The 23,811-nt window shown below is 39.6% G+C and overlaps 1 protein-coding gene across 1 annotated transcript in view; it reads right to left on the bottom strand.

Annotated features, from left to right (window-relative positions):
* Window positions 1-3,032: 3,032 nt before the first annotated feature.
* QSER1 (glutamine and serine rich 1) overlaps window positions 3,033-23,811 on the bottom strand; it is an 86,410-nt gene continuing 65,631 nt past the window's right edge. The window contains 9 exon segments of the mRNA XM_020963938.2: window positions 3,033-6,679; window positions 7,929-8,024; window positions 9,503-9,652; window positions 12,473-12,570; window positions 14,429-14,566; window positions 17,276-17,487; window positions 18,255-18,388; window positions 19,083-19,199; window positions 20,906-21,231. Of these exon segments, the coding sequence (XP_020819597.2) occupies window positions 6,539-6,679; window positions 7,929-8,024; window positions 9,503-9,652; window positions 12,473-12,570; window positions 14,429-14,566; window positions 17,276-17,487; window positions 18,255-18,388; window positions 19,083-19,199; window positions 20,906-21,231 (1,412 nt within the window). The 3' untranslated portion in view covers window positions 3,033-6,538.

Raw genomic sequence — 23,811 nt, 5'->3', positions numbered from 1 at the left:
ATCTTCTTTGATAGTGAATTGTTTGCCAAACCCAGTGATAATGCTAATGCATTTGCATTAGTCTAGGCTGTGAAAACCCCGACTTCCTGACTCATTCTTGCCAAATAAACATTTTACTATTAAAACTCAATGGAAGACTGGCATGGAGAGGGCCTCCTGTTGATTAGTCCAAGAGTTTTTAAGTCACTGATAAAGTTCCATTAAAAACAAAGTTAATTAATACATCTCTCCCCCCCTTTCCCCAAGCCCGCTCTGTAGTAGTTCAGGCGCAATTAGTCTTTTGACAGTACTCCAGTGGAGAGCCCAGCTCTGTAAATGATGTAACAAACCTCCACTAATGTCAACAAAACCAATCATTAATGCCTTGAAAGCCAGGAAACAGCACAAACTCCAGTTTGTTATTCAAGGGCCTTCTCCACTTTGACCCACCCTAGCTTTCCAGTCTGATCCCCGGCTACTCGTCCTCACGTTACCTGGCCACCCTCGACTGGATCACACTCTGTGGTTTTCCAGGACATCACCTTTGGTCCACCTGGAAAGCCTTTTGTAGCTTACTCCCCTCCCACCCCCACTTTGTCTTTCAATTCCCAGCCATCCTTCAAGACTCAGCTCATGCTGGGCTGAGGCCTTCCTGAGATAGTCTTGTGTGCTCACTGTTTAATTGTGTTACGTTCCCTTCTTGAACTCCTGTTGCCATGATGATCTACAGCACAGGAGGAAGCTTTGGATTACATACTTATTTATTCTACTAGTGCTTCATCGGTTGCACTCTGGGTCTCCTCAAGTAGACTCCAGATTTCCTCAGTACCGGGATCATGCCCTGTCTTCTACTACTGTCGCCCGCCTGTGACTAAGTTTTGCATCAAACGGGGAAGTGTGAAGTGACAAGATGGTGGACCAGGCGAGATCAGTGAGTCCTTAATTGTTTACACCTGCTTACAATCAAGGTCTAAGGGTCAGAGTGTTCTAACCTTTAGGCACAGGAGGTTGGTGAGCCAAAGGATCTGGATAATTAAGCCCTTATGGGTAGGAAAAGGAAAACGGTCAAGCTCTAACCTAAATTCCTTATCCCATATTTAGACTTTCCAGTTCTGGCCCTCAATATACTACTACTACTTTTTTTTTTTTTGGCAAGGCAGTTGGGGTTAAGTGACTTGTCTAGGGTCACACAGCTAGTGAGTATCATGCATCTGAGGCCAAATATGAACTCAGGTCCTCTTGACTTCAGGGCCAGTGCTCTATCCACTTGGCCACCCAGCTGCCACATTTCCCAGCCCGGTGCTTTCCTGTGACTGTCTATGCTGTCCCCCTTTAAGTGTTGGTGAAACAACTATGTCCCTAGCTAGCATTTTGTATGAGGACACAGTGCAGCTGAATAGGATGAATTATAAGTGGAAGAAAGGGAAGAAACAGATTGGGGGAAATTTTTTAATATCAAGGAACAAAAACAGAAACTGAGGAGAGGAAAAAGCATAAACCCCAGAGAGATTCTAAAAGCAAGCCAACATCAAAATTAGCTTAGAAGAGACTGCCGTGGAGGGAGTGAGGGAGTGGATCACTGAGGGAAACGTATCATACAGAAGAGGAGTCGGAGATCTGCTTGGGCATTAGAGGGCAGAACAACTAGGAATGGCTAGAAACTGCAAGAGGCAAATTTCAGTCTTCTGAAGAGCTGCACGGTGCCAGGTCTGGGTGCACTCAATGTTTGCCCTGACGTCCTTTTCAGTTCAGATACTGTGAACTAGAGATGGGAGACTCAAGGCATCAAACTAAGAGTCATTCACTTGGGGGCCCTTGACAGAGCCACTAACTGAAAGCACAAGGACTAAGAGCACACATAAACTCCCCAAGCACAACATCACCGATGCAGTCTGTTTTACTTAGTATTTAGTTACCTCAACGTAACTGTGTTTCCTTCATTCTGAAGGTCACCCTTATCCTAAGTAATTTGCATTTGGCTTTTGAATCTTTTTGGATTTTAGCCTGATCACGGATATTATCTAACACATTGGGAAGACCACACCTTAGACTACCGTTTCTTCATCCTGATTCATTGCAAACCTATAACCTGGGGAATTCACAGCTCACTCCTCATGCTGATACATGTTATTTCATGGAATGAGGGCTGGCAAAGTGGAAAGATGACTAGATCAAAGTCTGCATTAGAATCCTGGCTCTGCTGCTTGTGGCTCAGGCCCTTCAAACATCAAGGCCCTCAATTCCCTCTGACAGTCCGTTAGTCTTCCTATGAGATTTTCCTAAAAGACCTTTCTGATGGGGAACTGAAGGAAAAAAAGAAACAGAACTAGAGGCTAACAAAGCAATTTATAAGAACTGTCAGTAACTCCAGCTCCAAGGTGTCCAATCCACTCAAGAAATGAGAGCTGACAGTTTAAAAATACCTTAGAGGTAGGGAACCTAAAACCATAGGACTTCTAAAAATTGAACAAAGTGAAGCAGATAAATTGCATGATACATTTCTTTGGTCCATTTTCATCAGATGGCTATGGCTAATAGAAGCAATGTTATTTTCCAAATTTATTAAATGGCTTTCAAAACAGGGAAGGAAAGTATTTCTTCAAACAGTGAAAATTTAAAATCAGTGGCTCAATAGACCTTTTATTCCCTATAATGGGATTATATTTGTTACTTTGAAAAGCAAGGAACCATAAAAAACAAAACCCATTAAATGGATTTGGTACTAAAATTTTCATTAAAAAAAGTGATATAGCTATTGCTGTAATTATGTATTACTTTAAGTGAAAAAAAAATTGCTAAGCAAAGTTTCATTATGCCTGTGGGATAAATACATGGGGTAGGAGGAAGCAGTAGGATTTTGAAGGTCATTTTAACTTAAAGCAACATTAGTTCAATGTTGTGAATTTTTCTAATATAAAACTGCAACTATGCTATTAATAAAACTGAAATCAAGACAGTTAATTTAAAATTTTAAATCGACTCACTTTTTAAATGTAATATAAAAACTCAGACTCATAAAAGAAAACTAATTCACTTAAAAGAAAAAACAAATGCCCAGAACATTTTCAGTTTTATTGTTTAAAAATTGCTTTCATTTTAATGAATTAGTAACATCAAATGTGTATTATACAAAATTGTCCCTTCACATTTCCATACATAGTATCTGGACCACTTGAAACTCTGGACTAAAAATGCATAAGGTTCCTTAGTATCCGTAATTTCAGGTCTCGTCACATAAATAAAAGGTGATATGCAAAAGCATGCACTTAACATTGATGCGACAAGGCGTACGTTGTGCAATGATGCACAGCTAGGTGCACTGTTTCTGTGCCACTGACGCAGTTGGCAGCAGTTATCCTGGGATTTTACATTCTATTCAACAAACTGCCTTTCTGCTACAAGAGGCAGAAACAGCTTTTAAACCATACAGACGCAATAAACATTCTAGAACTTAAACACCTGAAGCAGCTTTCAAAGCTGTTACCAACCACTTTAAACCCTGCTGCTCCATTGACTTTTAGGGGGCTCTGCCTTCAAAGTCACAGCTCAAAATGGAGCAGCTTTTTCAGCAAAAAAAAAATTCTTTTTTTGTATGTTTCGAGAACTCTATTTTCTTTGAACAGAAGACTTTTCATGCTGAGGAAAACATCATCTTAGAAAATTAACCTATTACCACTTTTTGATTTTGTAGTTTAAGAGAGAATTTACAAATTTATGAAAAATACTTAAGATTTTTCTTCTTCCCAGGACTTCCCTATTTGATCTTGCAATGAAAAGCAAATAATGAGCAATTGTTATTGTCACCACACCATGATGACTAGTAAACCATTAAAATTTTATTTCACTGCAGGATCAAGAAAAAGGTGACTGGGCTAGGATGAGGGAAGGGAGTGTATGTGGGAACACCACCTCTTCTCCAGCCAGATATCTGAAATAAACACACACACACACACACACACACACACACACACACACACACACACACACACACACACAGAAATGTCTTGTGCAATTTCTTTCCTTTCAGGTTTGTGTAGACAGGAAAATCTCATCTTCAAAATGTTGTGGTGACAAGCAGCACATTCCCTGTAACTCGAGCTGCCATCATAAACTTTGTAATCAGCATCTTTTCAGAAAAGTTAGGAACTGGTACTCGGTAACATCTGTATTTAGTTAGCAAGGGAGAGTTCATTTATAAGCTTGACTTACGGTTCTTTTTCCTAGGATCTAAGAGGAGGAACTTTGCTGCTGCTGCCTATGTTGTTGAGCTCATTTGAGGACTGCGATGTTGTCACAGTTAGAATTCTTGGGCCTGCCACGGGCAGCATACTGCAGAAATAGAACTAACCTCTAATCTTGTTTTTCTACGTGTAGTGGGAAATAGTACACCTGTTGTACTGAAGTGGCCTAAGCTGTAAGCATATGGCTAGAAGTGAAATGGATGTCTTGATAGGAAGCACATGATTAATTTCAATGAGGAAAACGTCTCACTTCAACTTTTCAAGGGCACATCATGAAATAATTTTGATGACTTTGAGTCGTGTTACCTGAAATGCAGAAACAAAAAGTTTGACTAGAAATGCTAAAAGAGGCTAATTTGGGTGAATGATGTAGTCTTATGTTTATGAATAATGGCATATTAATATGTCTTTACTTTTTAGCATCTCAATATAATCTGTTTTGAGCTTTGTAAATGGGTTCTGTCCAGAGTCAGTACTACAAGAGAGAAATATGGCTGCTTCCTCCACATGTGTGTCTTTCTTCACTTAGCATAAATTAGTTTCATGATGCTTCTGCTTCTGACATTCTGTACTCTCAAATATGAGTCCAGGTGATACGAGTCCAATAAGCAATTATACCATGTACTATTTTCATGGTAATAAGCTACCTAACCAGGTTTTAAGAAACTTCCAGAAATAAAACATTTGTCTTGTCATGAAACATTGTTTCTATCCTGTGTCCAATTGTATATAAGCATTTAAGTATTATTGCTTTAAACAACAGAATAAGTATTCAAGAGTAAGTACTGATTTTCCCCCCAGTGCTACAGGTGTTTTGACACAAATCAGATTGCTTGTCATCTTCAACTTTCAGCCACATTTACTGAGGTTTTAAAGTATTATATGTTAGCCTGTTAATTCAAAATCAAGACACTAGCAATGGCTACACAACCATGCCTTTTTTGGGCACTGAGCAATAGACTGCATTCTTGGCAGGAGTTAAGGCACTAAATGGTGGTAAAATAAACAAAAGTATGGTAGTTGACCATTTCTTAAAATCTTAAAAAAAGGAGATAGCTGAGTGACACTGGGAAATCTCTTCCAAACAAATAAGGCATCCTGTTGGCAAACAAAAATAAAAAATAATATCATGTTGAACCTAATACATTCACTGTCTGAGCAGAACTATTTGAAATGTCAGCTATTAAAACTAAAGAAAGCTACAAAAAGCATGTATAAAGGTTGAAAAGGCACCAAAAGGAGAACTCCACCACTTCCAGTTCTAAGAATGATGTAAGCTGTGTTCAACACTGCATATAATAATCAAGTCAATTACCAATTTGTTAACCAGAAAGTAAGCCATAGTTAAGCTTTCATTTTAATAAATCAGTTAATCAAGTGCTAGTTTAGTAAGAAATTTATTTTCCTATGTCAGAAAATAACTGCAGTGTCTAACACAACTACATTTATGATGCTAAACTAGTCTAGTACTAAATGCATGTTCTGGTTAACACTGAAGCAAGTCTGTATAAACAAATCAGTTACTTCAAGATAGAGTTTACAATAGGAAGTCAACATATAAATGAATAAGGTTTACTGGAAACAATGCAAAGTGTATTACAAAGATATATGAAACAATTATAACCACAATATTTTCTCTGTGAAAAATACAACTATTAGTGAGATAAAATGTACAATTGAATTTTTTCCAAAGAAAAACAGAGTATAAAGGAAAATACTTTTCTTCAAAACAGGGAAAATAGTATAGTTCATTGTTTTTCATTACAATATAATTTGACACAAAAAGCAGTCAAAGGATTGCACCAATTCCACATCCAGTTTCCTGAACATGTTCCAAGTAAAAGGAGTCCATACAGCAGAATGTGGTTTCTGAATTTGATGATGGCAATATTCTCTCACAGAATGACACAACACACTAGCTGTTTATAGAATGTACAATACTCTCATTTTGGTGGCCAGATGTAAATGCAAATATATATGCTTATTTTCACCCCTGGCTGTTGTTTAGACAGAGGCAAGAAAAACTAAAGTATTTAAGTGTTCTCTGTAGCAATAAAGAATTATATTTAGTGCATGCTTTATTGTTTTTTCAAAGAACATTTCTGAAAATAACTGTTACCCAATAGTTTGCAAAATAGAAAAATCATTCATCAGGATAAAAATGTGTTATAGGTCCATTCACAAAGGACTAATTTCCTCAGCAGGAACCAAGGTACAAGTTCCCTAAGTGAAGAAGGTATGCATTGTCTGAAGAACTGGAAATGCTCTTTGAATTGTTTTTCCTCCTGCATGTAGAAAAATGATTATTTTGGAAAATGTCATGAACATTTTTGCTGGACAAAATTCAAAAGTTCTCCAAACTTTTCAAAAAGGTCCTCCACCCAGTTTACATTTTTCATACAGAGCTGTACAATTTCTTCCTGTCCTAAATCTTCATTTTTTTTTTGCACAGATGAAATCTGAAGGAGAAAGATTGTCACATTAGTTTATATTCATGACTTTATTATATTCTTTGAATACTACAGTATCTCCAAGGTTTATTCTTCAAATATTTGAAAACGAATGTTAGCATCCCAAACTCATGGTGGATTACGAAAATTCACAGACTATTCCAGATTAGGCCAATTAAAAAAAGGATACAACACTGAGCAATTAATCTTTTGGGCAAGCTTGGAAGAAAAGACAAATCTATTTATGTCTGGCCTCACAGAAGGTGGCAATCTTCTTATCTGTACTTTTATTAGGGTTTTTGAGTCTTACAGGCTTTCTCACCCAAGTGATCTCCAACAATAGAAAATGTGCAATGGTAGGTTCCCTTCCCTAATCAGTGGCTGTCACATTCTTGGCCAAGGATATTAATTCTTGTAGGAGCAACACTTTATCATGGTCCAGGGAGAAATAATGGTTTCCCTTTTTTAGGGCTTCACATGAGAAATATGAGTATTTCTTTAAAGAGCCCCCAAAATTCCTCATCTCCTCCTAAATGTGTTAAGTCACAATGGAAAAGGCAGCTGCCAATTTCAAAGCCAGTCTTTAGTATAAAAATTCCCCAAGTATCATTTTTTTCTCAAATCACTGTTGGACTTTAATTGTACTTCACATACTTGATAAATATAGCCCGATCTGATAAAATTAGTTAAAGCTCTTCTAGGATCACTCAGTAATATGTTACAGGTATTATAAACATCCCATCTACTGGGTTCCACTTTCTACTGTATATGTGATTTCTTAGCAAGTTCAACATACTCTATCTAAATGCTAATTCATATTCATTTCATGGCAATAAAATGATATTCATTATAACTATCCTGAGTTAGGCTAGTTTAAGTACTGAAAAAGGAAGACTACTGTCAAAGCAGTTACTACAGGCCAACTTGAAAATGCTCACTTGTGAGCAGAAAAAAGTGACGCATAATTTGTATTGCAATTAACGGCACCTAGGAGCTTGGAAATGGCACACATCAGGATGTATGATAGCATAAAGCAATTAGACATAGAGGGGTTCAAGTCTGAGCAAAATAAGGGACAAAAGGTAGAATTACGAGTATCCATTAACCAAAGACAACTCCAAAGTACATATTTTATGGCTTTTTCACCATAATTATACTAAAAGACACCATTATTAGCTGTAGTCTTAGTTAAAGCAGATGAATTTTTTAAAAGCATAATTTACAAGTGAATAACAGAAATAAATTAATAGGCACTTACCTCCTCTTTGCACATCAGATAAATATGGTATTTGTAATGATGAAGAGAATGATATAAAGAACACAACTGTATTTTTTCTGGATCTACAGCAAACTCCTATAAAAAATAATTTAATGATATATTTCACTGAACAAATAAGCACTTGACACAAGAATACTTTATAAAAATACTGAATCAAACTCTCAACTTCAATTCTGGAATTGATTGACTTGGGGGAGATTTGGCAGAACGCACGCAAATTAAGAACACTGCTTGCTAGTTCACATCGAGAATGAAACCCAATCCTTCATCTAGTGGCCAGCTACAAATGGAGGAGGATATGGCCCACGAAGTGAACTCACCGAGGAGATGAGAAGGAAGGTACCAACACTCCATTGTTTGCTTTGCCAAGGAATAAGATCACTTTGTTCTTCTTGGAGTAAAGAAGGGAATAAGGGTAGAAGAGGGGAAATGAGGAGGAAAAGAGCTCACAAGAGGGGGCCTCAGTTTTGACTCTTTCTCAAAACAGGAACCTGTGAAATTAGAACTGAGGGGGTGAGAAGGTTTGAAACAGCCCCTATGGGGAACATGTAGAAAACAGCAAATTTTCATGACTTCCTTATTTGTATCTAGAGCTTGTAAGGCACTGCTAAGAAAGTAGATGGTGAAGAGGACACAGGTCTGAGGACTGGGGGAGCAAGAACACTGCCAGAGGGACAGATATATGTTTGGAAGACAGCATTACTGAAATGGCTTATGAAGACTGTGAAGGAAAGAAAGTGAATTTAAAGAAGCAAATGAATGCAGCATCAAAGTGTTTGATAAACCCCAAACCCTAATTATTGATGAGAGGTACTATTGTCTGACAAGCACCGAGGGGAGAACTAAAAATTAGTCTGGCTAAAATCAGATAGAGACCAACATCTCACATCTCATAGCAGCCCTTAAGAGAGTGGCTTAAAATTGGAGACTAACACATAGTTATCTTTAGGGAATGACTAAACAATTATATTAATATATTGGAATATTACTGTACTATAATAAATGATGAAATAGATAGTTTCAAAGGAAATCAGGAAAACTTCTAACTAGGAAAACAATTTATATAATGACGATAGCATTATATAAAGAAAAACAACTTTGAAAGACTTTAGAACTTTGATCACTGTAATGACAAATCATGATTCCAGAGGACTAAAGATGAAACCTATTACTTCCTGTATGCAGAATGAGACCTACATTTTTTGGATGTGGCCAGCGTGGGAATTTTTGATGGACATGTTATAAGGTTTGCTTTTTAAAATTCTTCAGGGGAAGGGAGAGAAAATAAATGCTTATTTAAAAAGTCTATCTAGGGCAAATTGGTCAAACTGGGAGAAAAGGACGTATCAATGGTGATAAATAAGCTTAGTGGGAGTCAGGCAGTGGAAGGACAGAGGAGGGGTGAGAAAAGGGAATTTTAGAGTTAAGCATCTTGGAGGGAAGGGACATTTTTGGGTCATGACGGTGTACAGTATAACTAGGATTAATGGCAGGGGGGAGCAGTTATGGTAGAGATAAGAGGAGAAAACAGTTCAAAATCACATGACACTTACCTGTGTTGATTTAGTGGTTGATTTGGAAGTCCTAAGTGTTTTCTTGTTATAAGATTTGCCATTCATTTTGATTTTAGAAACAGACCCTCCACTTTTCACTTTAGAGTCCCGAGTAATTATTGTTAGTTCAGGAAAACTTTCCAAAGCATTCTTTAAAAGAGAAAGACAAAATAATGTCTGAAGGAAACAATCAATATTTTTTAAAAAATCAATTAAAAATGGAATTGAAGACATTGAAGGCTGGCATTAGAATATATAGTTTTTTAAATGGCGGGATGGGGACACAGGAGGACCAACTCTACTGGAAAGAAAATAAAATAGGCTGCTTCGGGTCTATGCAGAACATGAGATCCAGTGTAAGCTTTTATATGTCTGATGTCTGAGGTGAGAATCCGGCTGGTGATTATTAACAGTTGTTTCTTGTCGAGGTTCACTCATACTTCCAGAAGGAAAAGTGTCTTAGAAAACAATCAACAACCAACAGGTGTTCTAGGCCCCCCTCACACACAACCAGGCAGTGTGGCAAAATGGGAAGAGCCCCAGAAGGGGAGTCAAGAAGTCCTGGTTTCAGGTCCAGCCCTGCTGCTTTTTCCCTGTGGGATCTTAAGTAAGTGCATGTCTCACTTGTGGACTGGGTGATATTCCCTTCCAGCTCTAAATTCTATGATCTTAAGATACTCTATTCCTCTATATTTATACATGTAATACAAATTAAATCTCTATATAGTTTTGAATATTTGTTCAAAAAATACCTTATCACTGTTGAGAGATCACAACTCTGCACCCTTTCATTCCCACTAGGAATGAAAAGGAAGGCTGCAGAGAGTGACTAAGAGAATGCTAATGAGCACAAAACTATACACCATCAAGTTTACCACTGTCAGAGTAAAGGGATGAAATATTCCAAATTATAAATACATGCACAATTCACAATTTAGTCTGATAAACCTAGCGCTTACACACCACCACACCAGCTCTAGAATGCAAGGACTCTTATCCAGACACTTACGTGTTTCCAAATACCTAGAATTGTGCTCCTGAAAACACAATGGGCATGTATTTTTTCCCATATGAATCATACTTTCCCTTGAGAAATAACGAGACAAAGTTTCATCTTCACTAAACAATATGATTCTTTGCTACCAATAATTTAGCGACCAATTATTCCTAGTCCCTATAGTTTTAAAGTGTGTTCTTTTATCAGGAATTACTGTACTGCTTTTCATTTTTAATATGCATTCCCTGTCTTAAATTATTTCTGAATACAATCACTCCTTTCAACCAACATAAAAAAGAAATCTGAAGACTAACCGCTGATTCTACACAAAGCTGGAAGCAATGAATTTTGCACTTACATAGAGACAAAAGGACAACTTTCAAATTACCTTTTCTATAAATCCAGGCTATCAAAAGACATCTGAAACAAATTTCCTGAGGCAAAGAAAACAATGCTACAGGACTGATTTCCCAAACGTTCAACAAGACTATCCTGGGAAGATGTGAAAAGTATTTATTTCAAATGCATATGAAATTGGTATTGCAGCTATATTTTAAAAATTAAAAAGCATTCTGCCAACTTTTACACTATCTTTAAAGTTAGCTTAGACAAGAATCATCCATTTCAGCTAATTAGGAGCTTTCTATTTAAAAATATTAAGCTGTCTTGACAGCTTCTTATACTGCAGGTTCCTTTTAAAATGTATTTTTTTTCCATTCTGTGAAATTAGCATACACAACTCAACTACTGAATGTGAAAATAAAAGAACTTCCAGACCTGCTGTGGAAGTTTAACATACTCGGCCAAGTGATGAGACTGCTGGTCAATCAGCTCTCAAAAGGGTTAGTCCAGGTGACTGTGCTTAAGCATGGTGGAGTCTGGAAAACGCCGCTACATTGATTGCAAAGTCACCTTAGCTTAAAAGAAACTTCTCTTTTTGTTGTTAAGGTGTAAGTTAAATGAACATCATGTGATACATTAATGAACACATCGTGTAATAAGCAGGTTCTGATTCTGCGTGTGGCCTGGCAGCTTCCCCAGGCAGCACCTTCCCATTCATGGCTTTGCAGACCTGGCTGCTCTTTGGGGAAGTACGAGGTAAAAGAGAGTTTGTGTGAGGGCCTGAAAAACAATGCCCTGGGGAAAAGCCCCAGCCTCCCTTTACTCTCAACAGCAGGGCTGTCTCCAGTGGGGAACCAGGAGGTGCAGGAAAAGCACCTGCAGAGTAAAGGCAACATTGACCTTTCAACAGGTTTGTGAAAATTTGTAAAACTCCTTTCCTTTCAGAGAGATCTTACCAAAGGTGTATAGTTTATGGTCAAACCAGAACAGTAGTTAAAGGACACAGACACCCTATAAAGGAGCAGTAATGTTCAGTGGGCAGAGAAGGGACCTCAAGCCCACTTCTTTGCCCCAAGTCCTATCTCTGACCCAGCCAGGCTTAGGCACCCTGAAAAATCTCCTCAGACACTCACTCACTGCATGACCCTGGGGAGACCATTCAATGTCTCTGAGCCTCAGTGGGATAGTAATAGCCCCCACCTCCCAGGGCTGCTGGGAGGATTCACTGGGAAAACACACGGGGAGCCTTGAAGACTGGCAGCTAGCTCGTCTCAGTTGGCATCTGGCAGAGACAACTCCAAGATGACAAACTGGTGCAGGGACTAGTGTACGCTTCCACAGGTGCTCCCCAGTCAATGAGATCTCACACACGTGCCCCAGCGAGCAGGTGCACCCATGCTCTCACACAGAAGCACACACACACCCCGGAGCTGTCAGCACTTCATTTACACAGGTGGCTATGTATACATATAGGTATAAAAGATTTTTATCATGAAACGTTCATTTAGGAAAATCATTAAAACTGAACACGAATCTCCTGGGGAACGCAGAAGCTGCCTTCTCAGCAGAGAGGTCCCACTACAAATCTGCTCTTTCAACAGGCATAGATCCAACTTGGCGAGAGGAAATACCTTAAGTGAATGATCCAAATGGAGCTTCAGAAGAAGTCGTCTTCTATTGTCATTCAGCATACCATCAATTTTCTTCATATGTGGCAAAAGTAGCTCATCTGAAATAGTATCAAAATTTAATATCGTTAAAGGAGAAATGTATTAAGCAGGAAATACTGAATAATCAATTTTTAAAATATGCAATATACTGAAATATTTAAAATACACAAGCTTCAAGGAAAAATATTAAATGAGTCAACTCCCAATTTTCAGAATTAAGGACTGACATTGACTATCCTTAAAGAACATGGAAGGTAAACCTTAAAAAAAAAATCAGGTTTTATCTAATTTGCTTTTACATCTCTAATTACTAAATGTATATAGTTCCCTCTCCACATCCCAGAGAGTTATCCCTTATAACTAATAATAAAAAACAGGGAAAAAAAACTCAACAGAATTAGCTATTGTATCCAAAGGACATTAGGTGCAATGTTGCATACCCATAGTGTCCAACTTCTGTCAAAGGTATGGAAAGAAAACTCTGGAAGCATTTCTAATAATGAAGCAAATGAAAGAGGCACCAGAGTGTGGCAGAAAGATTACTTCATCTGGAATCATGAAATCAGTCTCATCACCACTGAGATGTGCAACCTAGGGGAAGTCATTCAACTTCCCTCAGCCTCAGTTGGATCATTTGTAAAAAGGGGGGGGGCATGACACCTGCCGAATGAGAAGACCTCTGTGATCTCTCTCTGCCCTAATCACCTGTGCTATGAAAGGAATCAGTACTACACCCTTTCTGAGGGGGCCACAACAGCTCACATCATAATGCATGGTATGGTTTCAAAGCACCTTTTCATAAGCAATCTTTATTTGATGTTCAAAACAACCTTAAGAAGGAGACAATGCAAGTATTACTACTTCTGTTCTACAGATGATGAAACTGAGGCTGGGAGAGTTTAAGTCACTTGCCTAATACCCAAAAACTATTCAGTGGCAGAGTCCTCAAACTAAGTTCTTCTGAATCTATGGTCTGCCTGGGATAAAGCAAAAAAAAAAACAAAAAAAAAAAACTAAACTCCCCAAATCAGTCATTTTTGGGTCAAGTCCAGAAATACCTTCAAAGACTTAGTAATTTTTAAAAGTAAATAATTAACTTGAGACATCATCTAAGGGTCACAGTTCACATGTGTCTTTGGAAGCTGGAGTTCAAACAGAAATGCAATGAATTTACTTTCCTGCTACTGACTCATGTACTAGGAAAACAGCATCAGCCTGGGTTTTCCAAAGCCTGGGTTCTAGCCCCAACTTTGTTAATAGTTAGGTTTGGGCCTCAGCTGGACAGGATGATATCTATGATATATTCAAAGTAGATCATTAAGCTCTCTACAAATTTTAGATGTGACATATTTAAGCTAGGGCATACACTAAGGGGGAAAAAATAGAATAAAATAAAAAAGAAATAGCCCACAGAAGGAATTGGATAATTAGATACTAATTACATTTCATTACAATTAACTTGGAATTCTTTCTTGTTTTTTATGATTATACCTATGTAGACAGTGTCAGGATAGGCTCAGTTATTTGAAATAATTTTCTGTCATTTATGGCATATTTAACAACACAAGTGTATGAAAGAAACTCTAGCTGAAAATTCTAGAATGACTTGTTCTTCATTTTTAATGTATACTAGGCTGTATCTTTCTTTGCGTATGTTACCTCGCAGTCTAAGACTATTTGGAGAACTTCGGGCTAAAGAATCTAGGACTGAACTGTTCAATGTTTGCAGTAAAATTATCTAAAAAGTAGTCAAAATGCATCATCGCTTCTTCCTACTGTAATGGCAGTACTCAATCCATTTGTTCAACAGAATAACTCTCACAAGGAATTCGCTGGCTGAGAGGGCAGATTCTGCACATGCCCTCTGCCCTCAATAAGAGCACTAATGTGCCTGAAGTCTCAGTGATCAGCACATACCATTGCTCTTCTCCAAGGCCTGCATCGTGTCTGCGTCTAAGGCGATGCTCACAAGCAGCTCTACGTAGCTCCTAAAGGTTTCCTTCATAGCCCTTGTGTTCAAAAAACGGGGGACGGAAGGAGCAGGAGGGTCAAATTCTAGAAAACAGATACATTATTGTAAAAATGGAAATACACTATTATTCACCTCAAAAATCCTACAATTACTGTTCAAGTAACCAAAATACAAGATACAAAAAGTAGAACAAAGGCTGCAGGAGACTTCCTTGGAGCTTCCCTGGCCCCTAGGGTGACCCTGGGGGCACTACCACTGTGTAGTCTCTTCTGCTGCCTTCCAGGAATTCTCCAATGGGATAATAACCTGGCACTGTACCTTTAACTCCAATGGAGGTGGCAGAGACACACATGTGGTGTCCACACCAAGGAGTGGCTCTGTTCCCTCGCCATCCCTTTAACTTCTGGCATAGGCACATAACGCATAAAAACGAGAAAGAAAATGTAAAGTGATATTTCCTAGAAAAACGTGTTCTAATTTGAGAGGCAAAGGACAAGTTTCTGGTAGCAATTGTGAATGTCTACATTAGAATATAAAACTTTATTATCACTTCTTAGGAATTCAGGGTTAAGATGAGCGGCTTCCTTCCTAAAAGGAGGAGGAACAAATTTAGTGTTACCCAATGGTGACATCTAGTGGTCAGTCAGATTTGTTGTTGACTCATTTCAGTCATGTCAGGCCTCATTTGGGGTTTTCCTGGCAAAGACACTGGAGTGGTTTGCCGTTTCTTTTTCCAGCTCATTTTACAGATAAGGAAACTGAGGCAAACAGGGTCAAGTGACTCGCCCAGGGTCACAGAACTAGTAAGTATCTGAGGCCAGATTTGGACTGAGGGAGACAAGTCTTCCTGACTCCATCGAGGCCCAGCTTCTATCCACTGTGCTACCTGGATGAAAAAAAAAACTCTGTCTTTAAAAAAAAATTGTTTTTAATTCATATGCCTTCCCTGAATGACAAATGCAAAAGCCAAATTTTCCTATTATAAATAATAGGAAATTATAAATAAATAAAAAATCCTCTATTCAGTGCTTGTTCTTAGTACTCATTTTATTCACAGGCACTGCTATCAGAAGCGCAGGAATTCAAATCCGTAAATATTTCTTAAGCCCCTACTCCATACAGAACACTGTGCTAGGTGCTACTAGGAGATAAGAAGTTTAGATAAGATGTGATTCCTGCTCTCCAGGACTTCTGGGTAGATACAATACAAAATAATGCGTAAGATAGGTAAAAGGTGCTTTCTTCATTCAAAGTTTTAGAAACAAAGGTTAAATTTTTTTAAAAAGTGCTTTGCTCAAGGAATGTGTTCCTGATCAACATGATGGGAGGCTGACACAGAAAAGAGGCCATAGAAGAAGTGGCATTTCAGGGGGTTCCAGGAGACCTGGGAACTAAGGAGGTGAGAGGCGTCTGTGGGTGCAGGGAAGATAAGCTAGACTCTAAAGGCAGGGAAGCAGGAGCACATATGAGGAGCCCTCACTGTGGCAGACAGTATGGAAAGGCCAATGAGAAGAGAAAGAACACGCTTAGTTAAGAAAGGCAGCAGGGCGTCAGCCTGGGGAGGCTCAGTGGGCCACAGAGGCTGGCTCTCAGGGTGTGAGAAGGCAGGTGGGAATGAGAACCTGCAGTCCAGTGGAGCCCGGGGCACTAGATAGGGGGGAAGGGGTGTTTTCACACCGATCCTCATAAAGGTACAAGCTCTAAAACTGGAGGCCATTCAGAGACTACCCAGGCTAACTCTTCATGGGATGGATGAACCCCATGTCTACATGGGGTGTCTGGAGTCAGGAAGACCATCTGGTCTCAGACACTTTATGATTATGTAACATTTTTGTCTGCCTTAGTTTCCTCAACATGTAAAATAGGGATGATGATAATATCACCTACCTCCCAGAGTGGTTGAGGATCAAATGAGACATTGTAAAGCACTTTGCAAACTTTAAAGTGCTATATAAAATGCCAGTGATTCTAATTATTAAGTACTTTGTCCAAGGTTACATAGGCTGTGTCAGGCATGGGATTTGAACCAGGTCTAAGTGAACATGAGAGGACAGGAAAAATGAAGAGTCAAAAAATAAAACTGATGTCTGAAACATGGGAAACTGGGTGACAGAGTAAAGCGAAAAGGAACAGATTTCTGGATTTTGACATGTTGAGTTTGAGGTCCCCGTAAGGTATGTAAGTAGGTGCTTGTTTAGATTAAGGAGAAAAGAAAGGGCACAAGATCTAAATCTGGGAGTAAAAGACTGCAAAGGGAGAAGGAGAAACAGCCACCCAGGCGAGCAGACAGAAGCGCAAGGAAAGAGACCCCAACCGTGTCTATCTCAGAAGCCAAGAGAGGTGAGAGGACCTTGTCATGAAGACTAGCGGTAATAGCTGTCAGTCAAAAACAGCTGAAAGTATTAAATGCACTGATGGTTTTCAGAGTTTCTAGGAGGCAGCCCGAGGGCTCAGTAAATAGAGCTCTAGGCCTGGAGTCAAGAAGACCTGAGTTCACATCTGACCTCAGACATGAAGACCCCAGGCAAGTCACTTAACATTTTTCTGCCTCAATCTTCATCTGTCAAATGGAGATAACGATGCACCTACCTCCCAAGGTGGTTGTGATGAGGACCAAACGAGATCGTATCTGTGAAGCGCTTAGCACAGTGCCTGGCATACAGTAGGCACTACTATCATCTATAATAAATCTAATTTTGGAGGAGAATCTCTTAGAATAGACCCTTTTAAACATCCTTTGAAGAGCTGCAGCTTCTGTGGCGCTGTTAGCTGGACATCCCCTGCCCACTCACCCTCTTCCTCACTGCCACTAGTACGGATTTCAGGTGAGGAATCAGACTGGGAAGACTCCAGCTCTTGCTTCCATTTTTTCCGTTTCTTTGGTGGTGGCTCGGCCTTCATCTTTGGCTGCTTAGCTTTGGATTTTACAGAAGAGACTTTTGTTGTTTTTGGTGCTGGCGGATCAGGAACTTTACTGCTGCTACTTGGTTTAGAATGAACAGCTCTGCAAAATTAGAAGCATTTGCATTTTGTTAACACCAGTTCTGTCAAATGACTTAGGAAGAAAACTCAAGACACCCCCAGAGGTGATCTTAATGTACTGAGCAGGATGGATTTCATCACCTTTAGGACTCTGATCTAGGCCATAATATCTCTAACAATGACTCCAAAGCTTTCCTCATTATAGTTCTCTTCACCATTTCTATTCAGCATGCAGTTAAAGGACTAATTATCCCAGCTCTTTCATCCTTCAGCTCCTTTTGGGGCACACCTAACTCCCAGAAGCTTACACAAGGACAGGTCATGTCACACCTGGCTTTCGGACCCTCAGGGGCTCTGAGAGCTTGAGGATGAGGACCTGGATGGCCACAGACTGGGGGAGAAAGTCATGGAGCCTATGGCTACTGAACAGTTCTGCTCTGGATTGGTTCTGAGGCATTCTCTAGATGACAAGGTAAAGCTTATCTTGTTTTGTCTTGTTCCAAATCCTAACACCTAGAACAGTTCCAGAAACCTAGAATTACACTAGTGTCCTGAGATTCAGACTCCTCACCTGGTGGTACCAATCAATGGCACACAAGATCCCAGGGGGGCCCATACCACCACAGAGAGCCGTTGTCTGTTATAGTGCCCTCAGCAACAATTTATTCAATATGCATTAAGACTGAATTTTCAGTCTTAATAATTAGAACTTAAAAGTCTCATATTCATTCTCTGCACCCCATCATGAATGACAGGCCCTCACCAACACTAAAGCAAGAAGAGAAGTACCTGGAAGTTGGTAAAGGGTGACTTCTTGGCTTTTTGGAGCATACTCTGACATATTCCTTCTTGTTGGTATTTTCGATGAACTTTACATATACCCGTCTATATTTACTCTTTGCATCCCCAAAATATCCAAGATACTGAGGAAAAACACAGAGTCCAAATTACATGACTGTACTTACGGCTTTGTAAAAAACAGACTAAACTCATGAAGAATGTTAAATTACTTCAGTGAACATTGATCAGATGTTAAACACGGCATCTTTCCTTTTCAGTAGTTAAAAGCTCATATGCAGCTTACCAAGGGGGTAATTAAAGTTGATCAGGCTTGTTTCAGGCTGGGAAGGAAGGTGCTATTAGTTAGGGACACACTCACCATTCTATGAGCCAACAGAGAGAACCTCAGAATTCTCCTGTGTGACACAACACCCAGATGGCCACTGTCACTTGCTTGTTCAGATATTTAAGAAAACATAATATACTTCTGTAACCATTCTTCAAATAAAAAAGTTTATTTGTCAAGTCTTATTGTCATGCTTTCAGTAGAAAAAGGTGTAAGGTGCTTTCATTCTATCTTAACTCAGAAAATCCTACTACAATTCCTGCAGAAATGTAAACCGTAGAAAATAATCTTGAGTTTCATCCATAACTTTCCTTTTTTTTGGGGGGGGGGCGGGGCGCTAGGCAGGGTCAAGTGTCTGAGGTCAAATTTGAACTCAGATCCTCCTGCCTCCAGGGCTGGTGCTCTATCCACTGCGCCACCTAGCTGCCTGTCATCCATAACTTTTCTTGAGCAATGACCATCCAAAATTGGTAGATGTTGATTCTACTTACACTATTAGTAGCAGCAAACTCTCTATGACCGTCTCGAATTTCAGGAACAAACTTCTGCAATAAAGCTTTTTGTACTTTCCAGATGGCTGGTGGTTCTTTACCTGTTTTTAAAGCTGCCTGTAAGGCACAGAATTAAATCAAAATAGATGACTTGATTTTCAGATTCACAGAATTTGGAAAATCACTTCAAGAGTCAAGTAGTCTAGCCTCCCACCTAATACAGAAAACCCCTCCACCATTCTCTTTATAGATGAGTCATCTGGCTTCTGCTTGGGAGCTTATTACTTAAAAAGAAAGTCTACTGAATTTTTAGCTGTCAAGGTTCTTTGTTTTTAGTGGAAATCTGCCTCGTAGTTTCTATCACACTGGTCTTTAAGGAGCCACAGTGCGTTACTTTGGGGTACGTAATGACATTGTACATTTAGAGACAGAAGATTATCATTAGATGCTAACCACTCTCACCTATCAAATACTACTTGGATCTCTCTTCCATGCGATAGCCATTTTTATTTGAATTTTACAGTTTATAAATACTTTATACAAATTCTGATCACTTACACGTACATATTTTCTCCCCTAGCAGGAACCTATGATTTCATTGGTATAGGGGACTCATGGTAAAGGAGCTCTGTCTGGAGCATTGAGGCTAAGTGACATGTTCATTCATGGTCACGCAAGTATGTATCTGAGGTAAGACTTGAACTCCATTCTGGCCCTCTATCCACTACACCACAGTCTTGTATATTCCCAACAGTATTTTTTTAAGTTTTATTAATGCTTAAAAAAAAGCCACTGTGGTCATTTCCCAGTCCCTTCCACTCCCTTCCCCTCAACTCTCCCATACAACAAAGAAGCACAGTTAAACAAAATAAACCATCATATTAATGATATCATCACATAATGCATGTCACCTTGCGAAAGGAATTTATCCAAAAATATAACTGGGTAACCTAAACTATGCCAAGCTACAGTTAGCAAGGAACTAAGATGAAATTCAGATTTCTTAAGTGCTTTTATTTTTAAATGACATTTAGTTCATTATTTTGATTATATTTTTGACAAAATGGAAAGCATTGCAAAGAATAAAATGACACATTTAGCTATTTAAAAAGTGAAGGGATAAAAATAAGCCTTTGTATTACTTAGAATATCTGGAATGCAACTGAATTCAACAAATATTTACTAAGTGACTCCTAGTGTTAGAAACTGCTGGGTGCTGGGGATAAAAAAAAGAAAAACTATGGAGTCTCTTTTCAAGAATCTTATCTAATGTGTATATGAAGGGGAGGGTGGGACATAGACCACAAATAGGTACAACCCAAGGTGCTCTTGTTAAGGGCAAAAGAGAGATAACCAAGTGCTTAAGGAAAACCTGAAGAGAAAGGAAATCAGGGAAAGCTTCATGGGGAAGGTGAAGGAAAGGAAATTGAAGGGAAAAAAAAAACTTTAAATGGAGATAAAAGGAAAAAAAAGGAAGAGGCTGTGGGACCTAACTACTAGTCCAGATCGACTGGAACAGAGTGTGTAATGGTCAGCAATGTGAAACAAGGCCAGAAAAGTAGCCTGAAGTCAGACTGGAAAAGCTTCAATACCAGTCTAAAAAGTTTGAATTTATTCTAAAATAACAGGGAGCCATTAAAGGCTTGTAAGCAGGGGAGTAGCCTGGTCTTACCTCCATAGGAGGAAAGTTATTTTGGCAGAGAGGTGAGCTGAAGAGACTGGAGGCAGGGAAGCCAAGTGGGGATCTACTATAATATCTTGTTTAAAGTTATTCCAATGAGGTTAAAAAGGAGCATATCCAGGTTCTCCTAGCCCGGGATTACCTTCAGGCTATCGATGTCTTCTACCTTCACAACAAATTCATCCCGTTCCCTGTACTGGCCTTCTCCTCCACTGTCACTGTTTTCTTCTGCACATCCTTCTAACGCAGCTGTTTCCTGGACCTTTGCTAACTGGTCTGAAGAAATGCCATCAAGACCGAGGCCTGAGAGCTTGGGCGGCTCTGTAGAGCCGGTGTTTTCTGAAGCATTTGTGGCAGGGGATGTAGCTTTGTGTGCAGACTCTTGCTTCACAGCAGCACTGGAAGTGGCGGTGGCAGCAGCAGCAGGAGTTGGCGTTGTACCAGCAGCGGCCTTTACAGCTTCTGGAACTGAACCAAGCAGAGACACAGTCAGTCCTCAGCATCAAGTCCCTCACATGTGAGAGGCCAAGCACCCTTCATTTACACTGGGTTACTCTTGTTGACAGAGATTCACAGAAATGCAGGTCTAGCTAGATAAGGAACCCAGCAGTAAAAAAGACCAGAACTACCCTGTGCCCCCAGAGACGGAGACGTAGGGAACTCATCACAGATCTGGAAAAAGGGTGGCAGGATAGGAGGGAGAGGCAAGGAAAGAAGTCTGGTTTATAAGAAGATGCATAATGTGGCAGATTTGTGAGGTTATCATGAAGAACATCTGGAATCCTGGCCAAGGCACTGAATTGCCGGGGACCTCAGGGTGCTTGTGTCTAAAATGGGGAAAGCAAGTGAAATTCTCTTTACAGTCCCTTAAAAGGTAAAATTTTCTGACTCTAAGATTAGCATCTAAAGCCACGGAAGAAGTCATCAGGGAACAATGGAGCCTGTAGGGACAAGGGTTGAACTTCATGCTTAAGAATATCCTCCTCTATGACAGCTTTGGGGGGAAAAACCCAAAAGCACCAAGGTGACTGTAATGAGCCACATGTAAACTGCTTAATATTGAGCAATGTGATGCTGCTGTTAAATAAGCATGGGACATACCGAGTCTAAAGCAGTCATAAAGGGTGATATCATTCTACTATCTTTATAATTTAAAACCGTTCATTTGTAGTCTGTGGCTTGTGACAACCCAAACAGAGGAGTCTGGGAAAAGTGCTAAAGGCACTCAGTCCTCCCTAGATGACAAGGAAGCAAAAGAGAAAACACAGAGGATGAGGAGTAATCTGAACCGAGGCGTGTGCAGGGGGTGGGGGAGAATGACAGCTAACATTCATACAACACCTACAATGTGCCAGGCACTGTGCTATGCTCTGAGTATGCTTGCTCTCAGGAAATAACAAGTACATATACAGGATTATACAAGACACAAAACAGATGCAATAATGATAATAATAGCTAACATTTACATAACACCTACTATCATTTGATCCTCAGAATAGCCCTGGGAAGTGGGTGCTATTATCCCCACTTTATAGAAAAAGGAACTGAAGCAAACAGAGGTTGACTTTCCCAGGGTCACACAGCTAGTAAGTGTCTGAGGCTGCATTTGAACACAGGGCTTCTTGACTCTAGGCACTGCGACACCTAGCTGACACAAAGGGGAAGATACTAACATACCCACACCCACCCAACAACTAACCTAAGCTGATTAAGTCCTAAAAGAAACCTTTGGTTCCATGAGGTGCAGAGGATGGAAGACACCACTGAAAGACATGGAAAGGGGAGCAGGCAGGCAAACCAGTATGAGTGAGCTGCACAGTGCATGAAGAGGAGAGTAACGGGAAGACTTGGAAAGGAGGATGGGCAAAGCTGTTAAGAGCTTCTATCTGATCCCAATGGTAAGAGGGAGCCAATGGGGTTTATTGAATAGAAGAGTGAGACACTTCAAAGGATGAGTGGATGGAGTGGAGGGAGCCTTAAGACAGGTCCAGGTGATATGGGAGAAGGGCCTGAGCCAAGCAGGGGCCTGGGTGAAGCATGCCTGGAATGCTCTCCTTCCCTTCCCCTTCCTGAAGTCCCTCCAAGGCTCAAGGGCTCTCTCCTTAAGCACTTGTCCTGGTCAGTTCCCCTCTACCTCTAACCACTCAGTTTATTTAGTATGTCTTCTGTACTTATCTGTGAATGTGCTCCGTAGCAGGAATCTGAAATAGAACTTTTTAGTTTTCATTGGCCTCATAACTGAAACCAGACAGAAAAAATCTCAAATGGCGCTAACACTTTTCTTTTAAGCTATATGGAAGCAAGTCCAATTCATTCCTTCCTCTTTTCTGTGGTCCCAATTAATGCTATTAAAGCCCTGCTTTTATGGTAGGCTCTCATTCTTTACACTTTGTCAAGGCAAAATAGGTATTACCAGGTTTTATTTCCACTCCTTCCTAGCCACAAACATTAATTTCATTTCTATATTGTTCTCTTCTACTTTCACTTTAAGCTTTGTATTCTATTACCTCTCTAAACAGAAGAACCAACTTTCTGTTCTGCATACAAACATATACTAAAATCTTGAAAATCCAAGATTTAATTAAGAAAAGATGATTTTTAAAATCTCCTCCTACAACAACAAAAAAAAATCCCATGTTATCAGAAGGAAATCCCTACAAGGTTTACAGCAAGTTGCTAAGAAAAAACCTAGATGAAGTTGGGGAGAAAAATCTCAAAAATCCAATGACTTCTGGAGTGACTAAGATAGATGAGAAGAAAATACTTTTTGAAGCCTGAGCTGATTATTAAGTATCCAAAAAAGTTGTTCAAGAAGTGAAGAAAATAATACTAACTCAACATATAGAATATCAGACTTGCAAGGACTCTCAGAGGCACCTAGTCCAGCTTGTGCCCAAACAAGAAGGGACCCTCTTCAAGGTGTCAGTTTGCGTAGAAGCAGAACAGCCTGTCTCTACCAGGTACTCCAACAAAGTTTTAAAAAAAGAACAATGAGCCAAAATAGTCAAGAATTTCAGGGGTACGCTACAGTAGGTACATCTTGCCAGA

Source organism: Phascolarctos cinereus, unplaced genomic scaffold (assembly GCF_003287225.1).
Source record: "Phascolarctos cinereus isolate Bilbo 61053 unplaced genomic scaffold, phaCin_HiC Scaffold_9;HRSCAF=440, whole genome shotgun sequence".
Classification (NCBI taxonomy): Eukaryota; Metazoa; Chordata; class Mammalia; order Diprotodontia; family Phascolarctidae; genus Phascolarctos; species Phascolarctos cinereus.
This window is presented reverse-complemented; position numbering and strand designations above follow the sequence as displayed.